A 20,244-nucleotide genomic window follows, 5' to 3' on the forward strand; every position below is an offset into this window, starting at 1 on the left:
AGTCTTCTGAGAAATTACCACTGCATATTGTTTTTCTAAGTCCCTGAATTCGACCCTGGACTTATCAGGAAACTCAGTGGGGTTTACACTTGGATTCTACTAAGAAAACTTGAGTGTTCAACGCATTTTCATTATCACATTTCATCCATAATTCCACCTCATAAAATAAGGCATCTGGCACATGAGAGAGAGGAAAAACCAATCTGTTCATGTTCCTGGATTGTAATGAACAAGAGCACTCAACCAATACGGAAGCTCCGAATATGATTTCTCCCAATCACCAAACACAGCAATTAACATGTTTCTCTTGGCTTGCCACACCCGTCCATAATTGACATTATAGCTATATTGTTTTTTAATGGCTTCTTGGAGTAGGGTCACAGGTACTCCAAGATCACTAACCAAAATTTGAATTTCAATACTCATGAAATTTGAATCAAGTTGTGAATGATCTTGTGTCAATTCTGAAAACAAACATGAGTGTTCTTCTTGAAGTTTGGTGATTTCGAACATCCCATGAGTTTTACGCCGACATGCCCGTAACCTCCAAGCACAACCGTCACTCCATGATTTACATTTAACATACCAAAGATTCTGATTTAATTCCACTACGATAATTTCGTAGTGTTCTGTCACACAATATTTTTTTACAACAAGCTGTAAATCTTCTTTGGTATTAAACAACATTTCTTTTTGTATTAAACTACAATTATCTACACCTATATTCCTTTCTTCCAATGTAGACTCTAGTTCACACGTTGAATTTGTCATTTCCCAATCTATTTGGGTGAACATTTCCGACCGTACCAACTCAAGATCACGTTCCCCTTGTTTCCAAATAATTCATCAAATCTAATGTCAATGTCACTATCTCTATCATTTCCAAGTTCAAGAATAACTAAATTTCAGGACATTTTTATTATGATTTTTTCAACTGTTATAGTTGATAAAAAATATGTTAATATGTCAACCCAACAAAATCCAATTTCTAAGTTTAATATATAAGATCTAAATATTATAAATTTAAATTAGCCCAATCTAAGATTCATAAACTATATATTTAAATCAGCCCAAACAAATAAAAAATATAAGATCTAAGATTGAAGATTTATAAACATATACATATAAGATCAGCCCAACAAATACATATATTTCTAAGTTTAACATACATATATTTTTTAAATCAGCCAAAACAAATAAAATCAACCCAACAAATACATATATTTCTAAGTTTAACATATACATATAAGATCAACCCACAAATACATATAAGTAACGAATACATATATTTCTAACTTTAACATACATATATTTCTAAGTTTAAATCAGCCCAAACAAATAAAAAAATATAAGATCTAAGATTTAAGATTTATCAACATATACATATAAGATTAATCCAACAAATACATATATTTCTAAGTTTAAACCAGCCCAAACAAATAAAAAAATATAAGATCTAAGTTCGAACAATTATATATTGAAAATCAACTAGAGAAAGAATTTTACTACAGAAACGTTCAGACAATTTTGGACGGACGAACAAATGGAGGACGATCTCCAACAATTTTGTAGGGACGGAGGCGTTTGGAGCAAATGGAGAAACGCAACTATTATATGGATGAACGAACGAACGATTTCAAGCAAATGGAGGCGTTTGGATGGAGAAATGCAACAAAAGAACAAGATTTCGGAAGGCAGAAGGCTCTCGGTGAGGAAGAAGAAGGGGCGGGCGGTGATTTAATGGAGAGGAAGTCGTGTACCAGGTAACGACTTAAGGTAACCGTGTACCGGGTATACGATTATCTCAGTCAACCCTGCATGACTGCCACGACAGACTACGCGTGCCAGATGGACAAGGACTCGTGTACTCGGTACACAATTTAGAGCTAATCGTGTACCCGGTACACGATTTAAAAACATATTTTTGGGAAATATAGTATATATAGATATCTAATAAACAACAAGGGTATATCTGTCCATTTTTAGATTCTAAAAAGTTGAAGATTTAGTTATTTGCCTATTTTTCCAAACTGAAATTGTTTTGACCAATTTTTTCTAAATACTATTTTATTTTGGCCATTTGTCAAATAGACCCTTTCAAGAACTTGTTTTTGGAATCTCTTTTGATGATGAATATGATGTCGGCATAGGAGTAAAATTGCTTTTATACCTTTATTTTCTTCCATTTTTAACAACATTCTTCAATATTTTCAATAAAAATTAAATTGTTTCACTTAACCTCTTTTTTATCTGCTTCTATTAAAATGGAATGAATTTTTTACCACGTTTTTGGTTGATACAATCTTAAGAAAACTTGATAGGAATTTAAAAAGATTGATATAGTTTTCTAAAACATAATTATTTCAACTATAACTATTTGGTTTAACAAAAAAAACAAAAAAACATTACCGAAATAAGAAAAGAAAGAAAGTCAGATTTGTTTTATAAAAAACCAGAAATCATGAAATCCTGACCAAAATTTTATCTGGAATTTGTGATTCTCTCTTTTGCACTCTTTCTAAAAAAGACGTCTCAATCTTTGAGATTTATGCTTTTTTTTTTTTCCAACTTCAAATCTTTATATTTGAAAACCTAAATTTTACTAAAATTCATTGAATAATAAAAACTCAACCAAAAAACCTTGCAAACTTGAAGAATTGAGAGAATGAAAGTGAGAAGAAAATTTCGAGTAGAGGTAAAGGTGGAAATAATAGAAGTTTAAAAATTGGACATTTTTTTAGGGAAAATTGCAACTTTAATTTTAAAAAATTGAAAATTGGGTGCATGTCCTTATATTTTGCTTTTTTGCAAACATGTCAAAAAAGTCTGCTTGAAAATTTGATTGTTATCTGATTTATATATAATTGTTATGTGATTACTATTTGATTTTTATGTGATTGCTAGGTAATTATCACACTGCAGTCACAAAAAAAGTTGAAGTCATGATTTTAGTTTCTTAAAATATATTTGTCAATAAAAACAATTTCCCTATTTTTTACCTTTCATCTACCACGGGGTCCCAACAATGTATGGTAACCACGTTGTTGTTCCTTATTCAAAATAACCAAACAAATTTATTATTGGATAATATAGTTGCCATGTTTTTAAGATAAAAAGTTGGGTAGTTTTCATCCCTATTATACTCCAATAAATTTCACGGCCCCATGGTTGTTAAAGCAAAATCAAAGTAAATCTTATTTACATTTTAAAAAGAACATCTTTCCCTAGATTTATATTTACTCTAGAATAACATAATATTCAAAACTAATGTGGTTCATGCGTGTGAGGGAAAGAAACATGGATGAAGGATGGTACAAGAAATTGTGTTGGGCAGTTCGTCGAGCGTCCATGAGGGACAGATTGCAACCCTAGCTGATACGAGGCTGCATTTTAGAGCCATGAGGAGGGATGTTAAGTTGAAGGTCTTGGATTAAGAATTGGGGTTTGTTCGAATGGAATATCTTCATCTACGGGTGTTCAAAAATCCTATCAACTTAACTTGACTCATACAATTTGGGTTGGGTTATTAATTGATTTGGGTTGAGTTGGGTTCAAAGAAATGAAAGTTTTATGAGTTGTGCGGGTTAATGGGTTCACAAAAAATAACTAAACCAACTCGAACTAATCCGAACTCATTATTAATATTAAAAAAAGTATGTGTTTTTTTTTTTTTAAACTTCTGATACAATTATACATACATATATCTATTTTAATTTCACTTCCTTTCACGAATTTTTAGATTATTTATTACCCACCAATGATTTAAAATAGTTTTTTTAACACTATGGAAATCATTTTTTCATAATATAACTAAAATTAATTTGCTAATCTTATTTCAATTTGTGATGATAATGGTGAAGTCCCAAAATTTTTAGATAATTTTCATTAAATTATCTTGAAATATTTGGGCAATAAATTGGGGCTAAATATTTAACTTGAGAGGCAAGATAATTAATTTAAAAGATATTTGTAAAGAATTGAAATTTTAATTCAATTTAAAGGAAAATAGGGTCAATTTACTTGAGTACATTACAAGAAAAAGAAGTTCTCCTGACGCCTAAATAGAGCACCGAGAGTTAGGTTGTCGGGAGAGTCCGTCTCTCCCGACGACGTAAAAGCCTGTCAGGAGTTCCCGCAGAACCCCTAACGACGTAAAGGATCGTCGGGAGTTCCCAGGAACTCCTGACGCCTAAAACTGGTGTCGAGAGTTCCCTAGGGAACTCCCTACCATTAAAATAGGCGTCAAGTGTTCCAACGGAATTTTCGACAGTTCTCCCAATGCTCGTCGAGCAGTGTCGTGAGAGGGATTCTGGTTTAAACCAGACCCTTCTTCCCCATTCCCCCCCCCCCCAATTTTCCCAAAACCCTAACACATCTTCCCCCTAAGCTGGCACCACCTCTCCCTCTCAAATTTTTCCCTCCTTCTCCCATTTTCCTCATTCTTCTCCATCATTCTCCCTCCCTCTTACCATTTTCCCACCCTTTTACACGTTGACGCCGCCTCTCCTCTCCCTCCCTCTCCCATTTTTCCCCCATTTCGTCCCCGCCTCTCCTTCCTTCGGTCAGCAGCTACAATCAACTGCCCGCCGCCGCTGTCGTCTCCTCGTCTCGTTCAGCCACCGTCGCCGCCGATAATCTTTTCATTTTATTTTATCTTGTATATTTATTTAAATCATTATTTCACATTTTTTTTGTACAAATCATGCCCATTAAAATGTGTGTACATATTATATTCGCTTTTGTTAATTCTCTGAAAATTGTTGTACAAATCATGTCCATTAAAATCTTCTCTGAATTTTTTTTTTGTACAATCATGCCCATTAATATCTTGTCAATTTTGTAGAATATATTTGTTTTACAATTCTCTGAAATTGTTGAGAGTAATTTTATAATGAACATGTCATAATTCGTTAGAGATAAACATTATAAAATTCTTTTCAGTTTCAAGTTGATTATAACACTATGTTTTTGTCTACAAAATTATATGATGTTGGTTATTTGGAGCCTAAGCATGCATGATTTAACATTTCGAACTTTCCTTGAAAGGAAAAAGAAAATTAGTACATAGATGCTATGTGCTATTTTTAGTATATGAACTTTTTTATGCTTATATGTTTGTGTCTAATAAATCTATAAATCTAAAAAATATAAAATAAATCTTTAAACCTCCAATTTGGTACTTAATAGGTTCCTAACACATTTAATATTTTAAAAAAGTTTAAAGAAATCTACTAGACATAAAACTAAATTTTGTGTCTAATAGAAAATTGAACTTTAAATTTTGTGTCCAATAGGTTTGTAAATTTTAGAAGATGTTGAATAGATGAAAGGCCTATATTAGAAACAAAATTGAAAGCTTGGAGATGTACTAAAATAAAACATTTGAAAGTTGTTAAGACAATTTAAACGGTCTAGAGACCTATGTGTTTATTTTGCCTTAAAAAATGAAAATTATGGAACTCAATGCTTAATAATACTTTGTACTTTGTCCTAAAAATCCAGGTTATTGTTTTGGATTACAAGTTGGTCAGAAAATATTTATTTTTAAGGATGAATAAAGAATGGATTAAACTAAGGAAAAGTTATCAGTGGAGTATAGAGAGAAGTATCACAGTTTTTAGATATGACAAGGTTTCATATTAATGATTCCGGACGAATAAGATGTCCATGCAAGAATTATATGAATTTAATTTGGGAAAAGATAGATATTGTGGAACGACATCTATTAACATATGGAATATCTCCCTCATGTTATGAATGAGTATATCATGGAGAGCCAGTAAACTTATCTAGAAGTCATACAAGTCATTCAATACAAGATGTTGAAGTAGATAGTATAGAGAGTAATGCTATCGAAGAAAATGAGATGTTGAATCTTATAACTGATTTACAAGTTCTAATTGAAAACGAAAAATGCAAATGAAGGAAGGATTGAGAATGAAATGTCCTTTAATGGTCAAGAAAGAGATACTACGAACTTATTTGAGGATTTAATGACCGAAGCACGTAATGAATTATACCCTGGGTATTCGCAATTTCCGTCCTTGAACTTTTTAGTGAAGTTGATGAATATCAAAGTTCTGAACGACTGGAGTAACAAATCGTTTGACATGTTGCTGAAATTGTTAAGAGTAATGTTTTCAGCTGACACCTCTATACCTACTTCCTTATATGAAGCCTATCACAAGTAACAGACTATCGCAAGTACATTTCAAATTTTTTCCTTTTCTAAATTCTAGGGTATCTCCTTTAATATAACATTTAAATGATCAATTTTGTAGGAAACATTTGAGGTTAATTCGTCGTGAAGCTCAAAGTGCCTCTGACTTATATATAAAACATCAACGCAAATTTTCCGATTGGTTCAAATCTCAGGTATACATAATCATTTTGTAGGCAACAGTTGAGGGATGATTCATTTTTCGTTGTCATTTTTAATGTATAATTAATTATCAGGTTCTACAATGGCGCGAGAGAGAAGATATCTCCGATGATTTCTTTTCACTTGCAATGGGACCTTCGTTTGAGGTGCGCTCTTACAATGGATGCATTGTTAATAGGGTGCGGTTTCACACTGTAGAGCGTGATAATCGTCTAGCTACACAAAATAGTGGAGTCCAAGTGGCCAGAGAGATCAGTGAGAACACAAGTGTGGATAACAATTTTTACGGTGTTGTAGACGAAGTATTAGATTTCTAATATGTGAACAGAAGACGCGTTTTCTTGTTGAAGTGTAGATGGTTTGACACAGATAACAACAAAAGTAATATGACACATGTGGATTTAGGATACAAATCGATCAATACATCATACTTTTGGTATGTCGATGAGCTTTTCATCTTTGCTATCCAAGCACAACAAGTCTTTTATATTGATGACATCAAACATGGTAGCAATTGGAAAGTTGTTCAAGTAGTCCAAAATAAACGAATATGGGATGTACCAGAAGTGGATGATGTTGAAAACGCACAACTAGATTTACTAGAAATTGTTGGTGGCGTCCGAGTGGATGAAACCATTGAGGAGGTTACTTTATGCAGAGTTGACGTTGATCCTACAGTTGTGGAAAGACCAATTATTGTACATGGCGATCATGATTTCATAAACAATGATGGTGAAGAACAATTATCTCTCAATAACAGTTCAAGTGCTAATGAATAATTTGAATTAGATTACGGTGATGAGTAATGATGTATCTACCCAATTCTCTTTTTCTCTAGCTTACATGTATTTATATTTAATATTGTTTTCTCTTTTTTGTGTTTGTATAGATACGATGTCAACCCCTAATAGGCAACAAGAGGTTGATGAAGAATTCCGGGAGATATATCTAGGAAACACGGTATCTTTTGTGGGTGATACTTCAGGTTAGTATATTTTGAAATATATTCTGTTAACTGAAATACATCATAAACTGTTTTAAATTTTTTATTCTTCAGATAGTAGCTTAATATCCACTCGGAAGAAACGAGAGCATTCGTGGAACATCGAGTTGGAAAAATACGTCCAAAAACATGGGAGAATTACGATCATGATAAATGAGGGGGAGACGAAATCGATATCTCAACATTCGATACGATTTAGTAATGTGATCGGCTTCGCCGTGAGATCTGCATTTACAATACGTTGTCGTACTTTTGCTGAGGTTCCAAATGAGTTCATAGAATTAGCTAAGAGTTAATTATTGGTAGGTAATTATAAGTTTATTCTTTTAGAGTCATGAACATCATCTATGCTAATTCTTCCCTCCCTTTTTTGTAGGCTTATTTTGAACTTGATCTATCCAATCAACGACTTAACCGTTTTATAGAACATCAAATGCAAAACTTCTTCAAAGAATTTAGAGCAGATTTGCATAGACATTACAGAAAATGTGGAGATCCTCAACAAACACGTGCCAATTTGCCTAGTTGGCTTAAAAATAGGCCAGAAGATTGATACTTTTTGTGTGACCGCTTCGAGAGTGAAGCGTTTTAGGTAGAATATTTATGGCGTGTATCATTTGCTGCATTTACTAATACATCACACTATTGAAATTTTTTTTCCTCAAATGTAGGAAATGTCTATGACGAACAGAAAGCATAGAGAGAAATTACCGTTAACCATGTAGGTGGATCGAAATCATTCCTGTAAATTCAGGCAGAGTTGCAGGCAAAGGAGGGTCGAGAAATAGGACATATTGATCTATTTAGGGAAATACACTCTAAAGGTGACAAATTTGTGAACGAGGCAGCTGAAAATGTACATGTAACATTTTTTGCTTTACTATCGTGTTTTTTTCACTTTTAGCTTTAGTTGCTCGTTCTTACCCATTTAATTATTATGTCTAGCATCAAATGTTGGAATTACAATCTAGCCCCACTCTAGAAGGTTCTCAACCACTAACAGGGGATGAAATCTGTGAGACGGTTTTGGGTAGACGACCCGGATATTCAAAAGGCCTAGGTTGGGGCCCTAAGCCTAAGTCAAGAAGGAGTAGCATCTCATCAAGCTCATCATCTACTCAAGGACTGTCTCTTATACACATCTAGATGTGTATAAGAGACAGAATAAGGGGTAGCAGCTCATCGAGTTCATCATCTACTCAAGGAACGGAGGTGGGAATGGAGGAATTGAGAGCCAATTTCCAATAGTTTCAGTCGAGGATTAAGGAACTTGAAGACGTTCAGAAAAAAATGCAAAAGGATCATGCAAGACAAATGAAAGAAATGAAAAAAATGATTGAAGACATGATACGATCACATAGAGGAAACCTATAAAATTAGGTATGATTACTACATTATTTAGTTGTCTAATATGTTGCTATCCTATAGTTATGGTAGCAAAGTAGTTATGTCTTAAGTAGCTTTGTGATAATTAAAGAATTGTTGGCTATCCTGCAGTTATGGTAGCCAAACAATTGGATTTTGATTTGTTTTTTGTTGGCTATCTTGCCACAAACAATACAAAGCTATAGTTTTGATTTTTACAAAAAACTACCTATAAACGCTGAGTTTTACATTGATCTCATCAATTAAAATTGTAAATCTAAATGTCAAAAGTCTAAAAAGTCAACCCCAAACCACAATTAAAGTTACATACATCTCATGTGCATATTTTGAAAGCAACCCATTATTCTCGATTTTTAATTTGAATCAAGAATCAAATATTGTCTCTGATACCAATTGAAGAAAATTGAATCCCAGTGGAAGTGCATGATCACTATCTTTGATTCTTGAAACAATTAAAAAAATACAAATAATCAAGAAAATGGTTAAGCAATAATCCTTTGTCGATCCACAATTGCAGCAAAAATCTCTTTTTGAAACTGGTTGTCTCCTTCTTGAGTTCTTCCAATTCCATGAGATTTTCCTTACTATGACTTTGGCAAGGACCTGATTTGTGGGAACAACTTCTTGAAAGAATAGATGGAATCGAGAAAAGAATTTTCTTAGAACTTTTCTAAGAAAATTGGGGAATTTCTAGAGGGAGAGTTTTAGAGTAATCGTAGAGATTATTCTTGTAGAGGGTGTAGAGTGTGTTTATGGATATAATCAATATAAGCAAGTCGATCTTGCATGAGTTGTTCATAATTACATCTAGGCTAAATGTCTGTTTTACCCTTGTAATTACATCTGTTTTTAATTACCACTGATTTGTTTATGATCCAACCATAAACTAAGTCCCCCTTGGGTTAGGGAGAGGGTGGGGCCCCTCGTTCAAGATAAAAAATCAGCACTTAAGAAAACTATTCATCTACTTACCCTTTATAGGGAAAGAGTGGACTTCATCATGTGAATTTATGTTCCCAGCTCCTCATTTAATCAAGTCCACAAAATGGTAGGCATATTGAGTCGGCAACTCGGGCTAGTCTCACTCATGCAAATCGAAGGACTGACCTCACAAACAAAAGTTCATAAATCACTAAGGATTAAGATTGAGTCATATATGATCATCCTATGAAATATTAATCTTATCAGTTAACAGATTTACAAATATGGATTAGATATTTCGTGGTTCGATCTTATACAAAATCTTAGTATAAGATACCCCCACTCATATATCTCCATATGAACAGTTTGGATCGAACAATCTATAACTGTTACAATGTGGGACGTGCTCATAGTGTTACCAAGATAAGACACCCAACCTTATCCACATACTATAGACATTTAGGTTATTTCTTGAACATGATCCACCTTGTATGTCAACTACATACTATTCAAAACTACATATAATAACCTTAGATTTTTCTAGTTAATGGATAAATTAATATTGCACAATTAATAGTTAAATTAATGAACTAATTAATTATGAGGCTTTAAGGCACAAACTCCAACACATGGTAAGGAGTTTAAGAACTCTTAATTTACTGAGTTCTGCCAGTCAGCTTGGAATTCACCATGAATTCTCAGCCCCCATTACTCCCTAGCAGAACAAAGTTTTGGAAAGGAAGAACCGGAGTCTTCAGGAGATGGCTTGCGTGATATTGCATGCCAAACATATACCACTCAAGTTTTAGGTAGAAGCCCTGAACACTGCATGTCACATACATAATAGAGTTGTTTTACGACCAACAACCTCGAGCACAATTTATGAAATTTAGAGAGGGAGAAAAATGAACGTGAAATACTTCCATATCGTTGTTAGTACTTGCTACAACCTAGTTGATAGAAAGGCTCGACGAAAATGGGATTCAAAATCAGATGAAGGCATTTTTCTTGGATATTCCACAAATAGTCGGGCTTACCATATCTACAATAAATGAACCCCTGTAATGGACTTCATTAATGTTCTGATTAATGATGATACTGCCTCTTTCGGTTTCACTTCTACAGTAGAAGAAGATTCCTGCACCAGTCCTCTTGTTAATACTGATGTCCTTAACATCCTGTCTGACATGCCTTTGGACATGAGTCGGATACCCCTGTGGAGGACAATCTGAATGTTCTTAAGTAGATGGGTGTAGTAGCAAGCAACCTTATAGCAGAGTTCTTAGAAATCATCCCTCTAGTAACATAATTGGTATCTTGAAGAAGAGGAGACAACCAAAGGAAAGATAAAGTCAACCATCTTGAGATGATCGGTAATATTTGTTTCACTTCTTCTGTTGAGCCAAAAGAGTTCAAAGAAGCTCTTGAAGACGTATGTTGCATCAATGCAAATGCAGAAGAGCTTAAGCAATTGATAAGAAACGATTTCTAAACTTTTGTTCCCAGGCCAGAGTCTTTGAGTGTAATTGGCACAAAGTGGATTTTCAAGAACAAGACTGATGAGGTTGGCAATGTTACTAGGAATAAAGCTAGATTTGTGGCTCAAGGGTACACTCAAATCGAAGGGATGGATTTTGATGAAACCTTTGCTCTATTGCAAGACTTGAAGCTATCAGACTCTTGCGTTGTATTTCTTGTTTCCTAAAATTTAAACTATATTAAATGGATGCAAAGAGTACTTTCCTAAATGATTATTTGAATGAGGAAGTGTACGTTTGTTAGCCCAAAGGTTTGTGGATCCTACTCATCTTGGCCATGTATATAAACTCAATAAGACTTTTAATAGCCTCAAACAGTCACCCAAAGCCTGGTATGGACGTTTAATTCAGTTTTTTTTTTTTGTAACAACAGGTACAAACGAGGAAGAGTTGATAAAACTCTATTTGTGAAAAAATATAATGAGAATTTTGTATTTGTCCAAATTTATATTGATGACATTGTATTCAGAGGAATGTCACAAGAGATGGTCGAGCACTTTGTGAAATAAATGCAACAAGAGTTCGAGATGAGCATGGTAGAAGAATTGTCCTACTTTATGGGATTTCAAATAAAGCAACTAAATGAAGGAATCTTTATTTCTGGAAAAAAAAAATGCCAAGAATTTAATAAAGAAATTTGGTCTTGAAAATGCCAATGTTAAAAGAACTCTTGCTCCAACTCATGTAAAAATGTCAAAAGACTGGTAGAACTCAAGTTGATGAGAGTCTATACAAGAGCATTATTGGGATCTTGCTCTATTTAACAACCAACATACCATACATGCTTTTGCTATAGGTGTGTGTACCAGATATCAATCTTGTCCTAAAACAGTCATTTGCTAAGTATAAAAAGGATAACCAAATACACAATGGCACAAGTGAGTATGGTTTATTATACGCTTTTGATACAAGTAGCTCTCTAGTTGGCTACTATGATGCTGATTGGGCTGGGAGCTCAAAGGATAGAAAGATTACGTCTAGAGGTTGTTTCTTTCTTGGGAATAATTTGATTTCTTGATTCAACAAGAAGGAAAACCGTGTTTCCTTTTCGAACAAGAAGTTGAATATATTGCAGTGGAAATGTAGTTGTACTCAATTGATTTGGATGAAGCACATGTGTGTAAATCTCAAAATGACTATCTCATAAATTTTAACTAAAATCAAAAGAATTTGACTAAATAAATATCTTTTGTAAAATATAAATAACTGAAAATCTTTGGTCGGGGTCCCCCTGAAATAAAAATAAATTTCATGAAGCTTTATAATTAAAAATTTCAAGCAATGGAACTCTAAGTTCAAACATCAAGACTGGAATTTAAAACATGAAAACATGAAAACATGAGCAAAAGCATCTCTCTAGTCCCAATGACACGGTCACAGATTCCTTCTATCATTCGCCGATGTGTCCTTATTCTAACCTCACTATCGAGGTCAGGTTATGCATTTATGTCTAATAAATGTAACTTTCTAGTGAGACATGCAAAAGCCTCTATGAATCCTGGATGACCATCTAGTGGATAATTGAACCTGCTATATCGTAAGTGAGATGTACTCACAAACCTCTGGTAAAATCCCAAAGGAGACCACTAACCTCTGGTGAAATCCCGAAGGAGATCACTAACCCTTAGTGAAGTCCCGATGGAAATCACAACCTTTGGTTTATGGGTAGGGGGAAACTATCACTAACATAAATATCATGCAATAAAATCAGAGTCCCACAATCATGGAAATATATCATCATGCTCATACATCCTCACTAAACTATCACNTACATCCTCACTAAACTATCACTAACATAAATATCATGCAATAAAATCAGAGTCCCACAATCATGGAAATATATCATCATGCTCATACATCCTCAAAACATATCATATAAAAATTAGTTCATGCTTATTCATACTCATAAAATATTTCATAAAATTCTAGATCATGCACATTCACATAGCATGCCTCAAGCAGAATTATCATTATGCTCATATATTCTCTCTAAAATCGCTACAAGAAAAATAATTTTCAGTGAAGAATAAAATGTGTTGCTAAAAGCGTAAAAACGACATTAAAAGTATTAGCAACGTGTAGAGGCGTGTTGTTATAAATATCATGGTAGCCGCGTAGTTAAAATTTTTAGTGATGCATTTTAGTATGCGCCGCTAAAACACGACTTTTACAAATGCTAACACGTTACTAAAAGCATACTTTTAGCAACACAAGATTTGTTGTTATTTGTTTTAGATAGTGATGTGACAAGTTTGTCTCTAAAAGTTAAGTTTTAGCGATGTATAAGACTGTTGCTAAATGTGAATTCTGATCATCTCATTACAAGCATCTTTTACGACATTGACAAGCGTCAGTAAAAACATCGATTTACTAACATTATATAAAGTGTTGCTAAAAGTGTTTTATTGAATTAAAAATAATGTTCAATTTAATATGTGAACCTGTTACAAGATCTAAAATGTAATATTCTTTTAAACATTTTAAGAATTGATTAGTCATTTTAAATCAAAACAAAAAATTATAGATAAAGATGAATACATTCCCAAACATCAAAACACTATCATTGAAACAAAATGAAATACTAACTTGATCACAAGTTTGGATAACAAAAATCCCAATGTAATATCAACCCACTTCAATCATTTCCTAAATGAGCTCAAAGTTATATCAATCAAAATTAGTACCAACACTAGCTATCACAAGTTTACATAACAAAAATCGCGATGTAAGGTATTTGAAGCACAAAAGATCAGTTTGAAACAAAAATATAAAATACCCCCAAATTCTAATTGAACTTAATGAAATCTCATACTAGCTCGTCACCCTCAAGACATAAAATCTAGCACATAAAAACTGAAATATGTAAGCACATTAGAATAACAAATTGAAGTAGGGGACATAGTTACATTCACAAAATTCAATTTCTTACAAACTAGATGAAAACCATGCTCAATATTGCAAAAGTAAACAAACCTCATTAATATAGAAACTATTATAAAAGAACCATCAAAATAACTATGGGAGGCGGGGGTGGGGAGGGGGTTGAAAAGCACAACCATCTGCTATAAACATTAGAATATTTTCAAATTCCTATCAAAAGAAAGAGAAAAAGAGAATACATGAAACCTACCAGAAATCAAAGCAAAAGCTCTTAATGGCAAAAGCATGTAGGGACAAACACAAAAATAAACATGAACAAACACTTCAAAGCACAACTATCTTCTATCAACAAAGTAGCTCATTTTCATAGAAGTCGTGATCACTATATGAACAAAAGTAAAAAAAAAAAAAAAAAACCCATTAACATAGAAACAACCATATAAGAACCATCAAAATAACTATATTAAAGGGAGGGGGAGGGGGAGGAGAGTTGAAAAACACAACCATCTTCAATCAACAATATTATAATATTTTCAAATTCCTAATATCAAGAGAAAGAGAAAAAGGAATATTTTCAAATTTCTAATATCAACTTCAAAACAAATACTTCAAAGTACAGTCATCTTATATCAACAAAATAACTCATTTTCTTAAAAATCATGATCACTATATCAACAAAAGCAAATAAACCCCATTAACATAGAAACAACCATACAAGGACCAACAAAATAACTATCATGTGAACATTTAAACATAAAGACTACCATAACTGTAGGATAGTAAAAGCATTTCAATACACTTAATCTAATCCAACACTTTCACAAACTAAAATTGTAAGAAGAATGTCTTATGAATATTACCTTTTAACTATCATTCGATTGTTCCAAACTCCTTTCTGTGTTAGATGTCCCTTCTTGAGTTGCCAATCTTCTTAAGATTTCTTCAATCACGGCTTGTTGTGATTCAACTACACTTTGTAAATGTGCATCTTGAGCATTTGTTTCTTTAGCATGCTGATAACTTGCATCATTCCTAGCATTTCTTAGTCTTGGTCCCCAACATTTTCCCTTTACATGCCTCGACCGTTTACCTAACACTCGTTCATAGATTTCTCTATCTTCAATAAGTGAGTCTGCTTCTTCTGAAATTGTTTTTAATGCCATCATCTCATCCTATAAAATAAATATGCCATACCATTATTATGGTGTAAAATAAGAAAGAAAATATATAAACACAAAAGTTTACTTACATATTTCTTTTTTGCCTCATCATTCACCCATCCCTTCTTTGCATTAGAATGAGTGTGTTTGAATAATTCAATATCACTTAACTCCTTACCATCTTCTAATTCCTGCATGTTATGACCAAAGTTAGAGAATAAGAAATATTGATTATAGATATAAGAATGAAATACATACCTTTCTTTTCTTATGGCGTAAAAATGTCGAAGTGCCACCTCAAGAGTGAATGCAAGAGCAACTCGAGCCTTAGTATTTTCCTCAGAGATACGCTTAAAGTCTTCTCTTTCCCGTCAATCACATAAATAGTTCCAATCTAAATCTCTTGCCACTCGTTTGTCGCAGTTTTTTCATGCTTTAGCTGGAGAGTTATACTGTTTGTATGTTTTATGTAAAGAACAACGAAACTCTCTATGTAGTACACTCATCTCATGTTCAAGATAATCTTATAATATGAGGTCATCCAAATCCAGAATGAAGTAATTCTAACATTGAAGGACAAACCTGTTAATTTTCAATTTATCTAAAAGAAGTATTTTATATTTTAAAAAATACACTTAACTAATTAACTTACCGAAAGTCTATCTATTATCTCCCTCTTTACCTCTCTAGAGACATTGACTAGACCTTCGATCTCTTAAATTTATCCAACTACGATCCATAACAAGTACAAAGTGAAGTACCTAGACTAGAAATCAAAGTGTTAGAATTTAAGTCTTAGGTACATATATTACAAATAGGCAATTAAATTACTAATCAAAGTTAGATAGATCTTATTAGTGTCAATATCATATTAAGTGGAAAATAACACGTATGATTGAAAATACACCCTTACATTTTCTTACATAACTACCTAACAGATATGACATTTCTGAAAAAAAAAGTAAAACCACCAAATTCCTTCTTCTCTCACATTTTGGATTTCTCTCCATGGTTGTCCTATGCTACTCTTCAATAGAGCTTTCTCCAATGTCTAATTTGTTGGAATGCCTTGAATTTGTTTGTTGGCGCTTCGAAAAACCAAGTATGAGGATCTCACTTCCAATATAGTTTAGAGAACTTAGTCTAGTAATCTTGATTAAAATACAATAATTGTCAAGAGAGATGTTCTTACCTTAATTATAACCTTACAAATTAACTCAAACACCAGACTAGCTAGCCTTGAACTACAGGGAGAACATTAAGAAAGTGTAATTTTTGTCCATAAGAATTTACAAGGAAACAAAGAAATTTAAAGAAGATCTATTAACAAAGATGAACATTTGTGATATGGTGTGTTAGAAACAAGTCGCTCTAACATATTTTTAAAAAATGAATGAAGAAATTTAAAGAAGATATATTAACAAAGATGAACATTTGTGATATGGTGTTAGAAACAAGGTGCTCTAACATATTTGTAAAAAAAGAAAGAAAAATTGTAGGCCCTTGACCATTATAAAAAATGAATATTTGTGACATATGATGTTTGAAACAAGTCACTCGACATTATTTTTTCAAAAACTAATGAAACATTGCAGGCCTTTGAAAAAAAAGAATATTTGTGACATTTTCTAACAATAAAAAAAGAATTTTGTGTCATATGATGTTAGAAACAAGTCACTCCACATTATTTTTTAAAAAAAGAATGAAACTTTGCCGACCTTTGTTACAAAAAAATGAATATTTGTGACATATATGGTGTTAGAAACAAGTCATTTTTGGAAAAGAAAAAAAATGAAATTTTGCAGGCCTTTGACCATTACAAAAATGTATTTTTTGTGTCATACAGTGTTAGAAAGCCACTCTAGATTAATTTATGGAAAAGACAAAACCTTGTTGACCATGACACAAATGAATATCTATGACATATGAAGTTAGAAATGAGCCATCAGATATTATCTTTTAAAAAATACTGATATTTTATCGAAAAAAATTCTAGTATTATAGTAGTATAGAAAATTTTATCAAAAAAAATTCTAGTACTATAGTAGTATAGAAATTTTTTTATACTATCTTCTTATTGTCACAAAAGTTGATTTGTCAAATTATGCGAAGATCTACAAAATAAATGAATAATAAATTAATTATTATTTAACAACCTATCAAATTATGAAAAAGAATAGTAGATATTGTATTAGAAAATTTTCCAGCCGTTACCAATATCCCACTAAATACAACAAACAAAAGAACAAGTTAGAAACAATCACAATAAACAATACTACTCGCCGGCTAAACAAGTTTTCAAATACAAAATGATGCAATCACAAGCATCAAAGTCGTCTTCTTTGAAGCACATCTTCCCATGTAAAACTATATTGAACTCATCGAGCTTCATTTGAGTTCATCAATGGCGGATCTCGGAAGCTACATAATTCTCTTCCTTATATGGTTATTTTCCAGCTTTACAATTCGCTTAATCTTTGCCAAAAACAAACATAACTCTCGTCTTCCTCCAAGCCCTTTTGCTCTCCCCATCATTGGCCATCTCCATCTCCTCGGTCCTTCGCCCCACAAAGCTTTCCACAAGCTCTCGACCCGCCATGGAGCCTTAATGTACCTCCGTTTAGGATCGGTCCCTTGCGTCGTAGTTTCGTCGCCCGAAACAGCAAAAAAAATCCTCAAAACACATGAATCTTCCTTCTCCAACAGACCCCATTTGGCTGTAGTCGACTATCTGACCTATGGCTCAGCTGATTTCTCCTTTGCTCCCTATGGTCCCTATTGGAAGTTCATGAAGAAGCTTTGCATGTCAGAGCTCCTCGGCGGCAAGACGCTCGACAGCCTCCGCCCCATGAGAGAGGACGAGATGCGACGGTTTCTACGGTTGCTGCATTCGAAGGCGGCAGAGGAGAAAGAAGTTGATGTTAGTGGAGAGTTAATGAGGCTGAGCAACAATGTGATATCTAGAATGATATTGGGGAAAAGATGTGCTGAGGAAGAAGAAGAGGCTGAGGGGATAAGGAAATTAGTAAAGGATATAGCTATACTTACAGGGACTTTTAATGTTTCAGATTATATTTGGTTTTGCAAGAATCTGGACTTGCAAAGGCTTGGGAAGAGGCTTAGGGAAGTTCATGAGAGGTTTGATGAGATGATGGAAAGAATGATAAAGGAACATGAAGAGAATAGTGGTGATGGGAAAGTGAAGGATTTGCTTGATATTTTGCTTCTTAAGTTTGGAGATCAAAACTCAGAGGTCAAGTTGACTAGAGAGAACATTAAGGCCTTCGTTCTGGTAAATCTATATTATTCATATCCTTAGTCCTTACAATGAACAAAAAAAAAAAATAAATAAATAAAGACTTGGATAGAGTGTGGGCTGCACCTATCTATCATACAACATCTGAAAAAAAAATTCTAAAAAAAGATTATTTTTATATTTTTATACTATTTATAAAAAAGGGCTACATGGGTTGCACTTAATCGTTGCCCTAATATAATCCTTTTGAGGCGTTTAGGCCCTCAACTTGAGAGGTTGGTGGAATGGAGTATTATAGCTCACTTCATGTTTGGAGCTCCAATTATAATAGTTGGTATTTCCAACTATTATAACCTATAATTGATTACGATATTACTAGCTCAAATCCCTTTTTGCTACATTGTTTACTATTTTTAAAGTATTTACTATTTCTTACTCATCTATCATTTCCCTCTTTATTACAATATTTACTATTTTTTACTCACACCAAAATAATCTACACCCCACCCCAAAACACCCTATTTTTAACTTATAATAAAATAAGAAGTCCTTCCAAAAAGATTTGTGATTGTTAGTTTGAATAATCTTGCAGGACATATTTGCAGCAGGGACAGACACATCAGCAATAACAATAGAATGGGCATTGGCAGAGCTGATAAACCATCCAAACATAATGGAGAAAGCAAGAGAAGAAGTTCATAGAGTTGTAGGAAAGAACAAAATCATTGAGGAATCAGACATTGCCAATCTTCCCTATCTCCAAGCAATAGTAAAAGAGACATTAAGGCTTCATTCAAGCCCATTGATAGTGAGGGAATCAACTGAGAGTTGCATAATAAATGGTTATGAGATTGCACCAAAAACTCAAGTTTATGTGAATGTTTGGGCAATTGGGAGAGACCCAAATCATTGGGAAAACCCTCTTGAGTTCGAACCAGAAAGGTTTATGGACAAAGAAGGAAGTGTGAGTAGTGGTGATTTGAGAGGGCAGAATTTTCAGTTGTTGCCATTTGGGAGTGGGAGAAGAAGTTGTCCAGGAACAACTCTTGCTTTGTTAGTGGTTCAAACAACTTTGGGTTGTATGGTTCAATGCTTTGATTGGAAGGTTAATGAAGGAAGAGATGGGAAAGTTGATATGGAAGAAGGGCATGGTCTTACACTTCCTAGGGCACACCCTTTGGTTTGTGTTCCAAAGCCTTGTCTAACTCCATTTCCACCACTTTGATTAAAGCCATATTATCGAAATTCAAAAGTGTGTTGTAGAGAGAGAGATTATTAGAATAAATATATTTTACTATAGGATTTTGTATTTCTCAAATATTTGTATTTGGTTAGTTAGTTTCTCATTTTCAACCACTATATCTTTTGGTTTTCGTATTTTTATAAGATAATAGAATGCACGGTTATCTCACATGGTATCATAGCACAGAAAAATTCTTCTGCTCATTTTTTTTTCTAATATATATAACATAGGTAACTTCATAGATTAAAAAAAACAATGAGTTTGTATCGGATAACTTTATTGATTAGAAAGTTGAGATATCTTAATTGTTGAGCTAAACTGTAGGACTTGATATGTTTATGGCTTTATGTCACGCGCCACAAAAATGACCTTTCAAATCCTGTCAATGCAAGGCCCAAGACTCCTTTAGCACCGCCAAGGAGGAGTCAAGACCCGTTGGAAGGCATCCCCGAGTTGCCACACAAGGCCAACTCGT

General features: G+C 33.4%; 1 protein-coding gene across 1 annotated transcript; it reads left to right on the forward strand.

Moving 5' to 3' along the window:
• Window positions 1-10,756: 10,756 nt before the first annotated feature.
• LOC120073659 (cytochrome P450 93A2-like) lies at window positions 10,757-19,751 on the forward strand. Its single transcript, XM_039026463.1, has 4 exons — window positions 10,757-10,908; window positions 11,199-11,379; window positions 17,657-18,562; window positions 19,119-19,751. The coding sequence occupies exons 1-4, from the start codon at window positions 10,757-10,759 to the stop codon at window positions 19,749-19,751; spliced, it is 1,872 nt and encodes a 623-aa protein (XP_038882391.1).
• The last annotated feature ends 493 nt before the right edge of the window (window positions 19,752-20,244 follow it).

Source organism: Benincasa hispida, chromosome 3 (assembly GCF_009727055.1).
Source record: "Benincasa hispida cultivar B227 chromosome 3, ASM972705v1, whole genome shotgun sequence".
Taxonomy (NCBI): domain Eukaryota; kingdom Viridiplantae; phylum Streptophyta; class Magnoliopsida; order Cucurbitales; family Cucurbitaceae; genus Benincasa; species Benincasa hispida.

Excerpts from the sequence above, each read along its gene's own strand:
- LOC120073659 (XM_039026463.1), top strand. The coding sequence starts at position 10,757 with ATGGACTTCATTAATGTTCTGATTAATGATGATACTGCCTCTTTCGGT. Across the intron at positions 10,909-11,198 it reads GACATGAGTCGGATACCCCT|GCCAGAGTCTTTGAGTGTAA; the intron begins GTGGAGGACAAT and ends TTTTGTTCCCAG. Across the intron at positions 11,380-17,656 it reads AGCTATCAGACTCTTGCGTT|CTTCATTTGAGTTCATCAAT; the intron begins GTATTTCTTGTT and ends GAACTCATCGAG.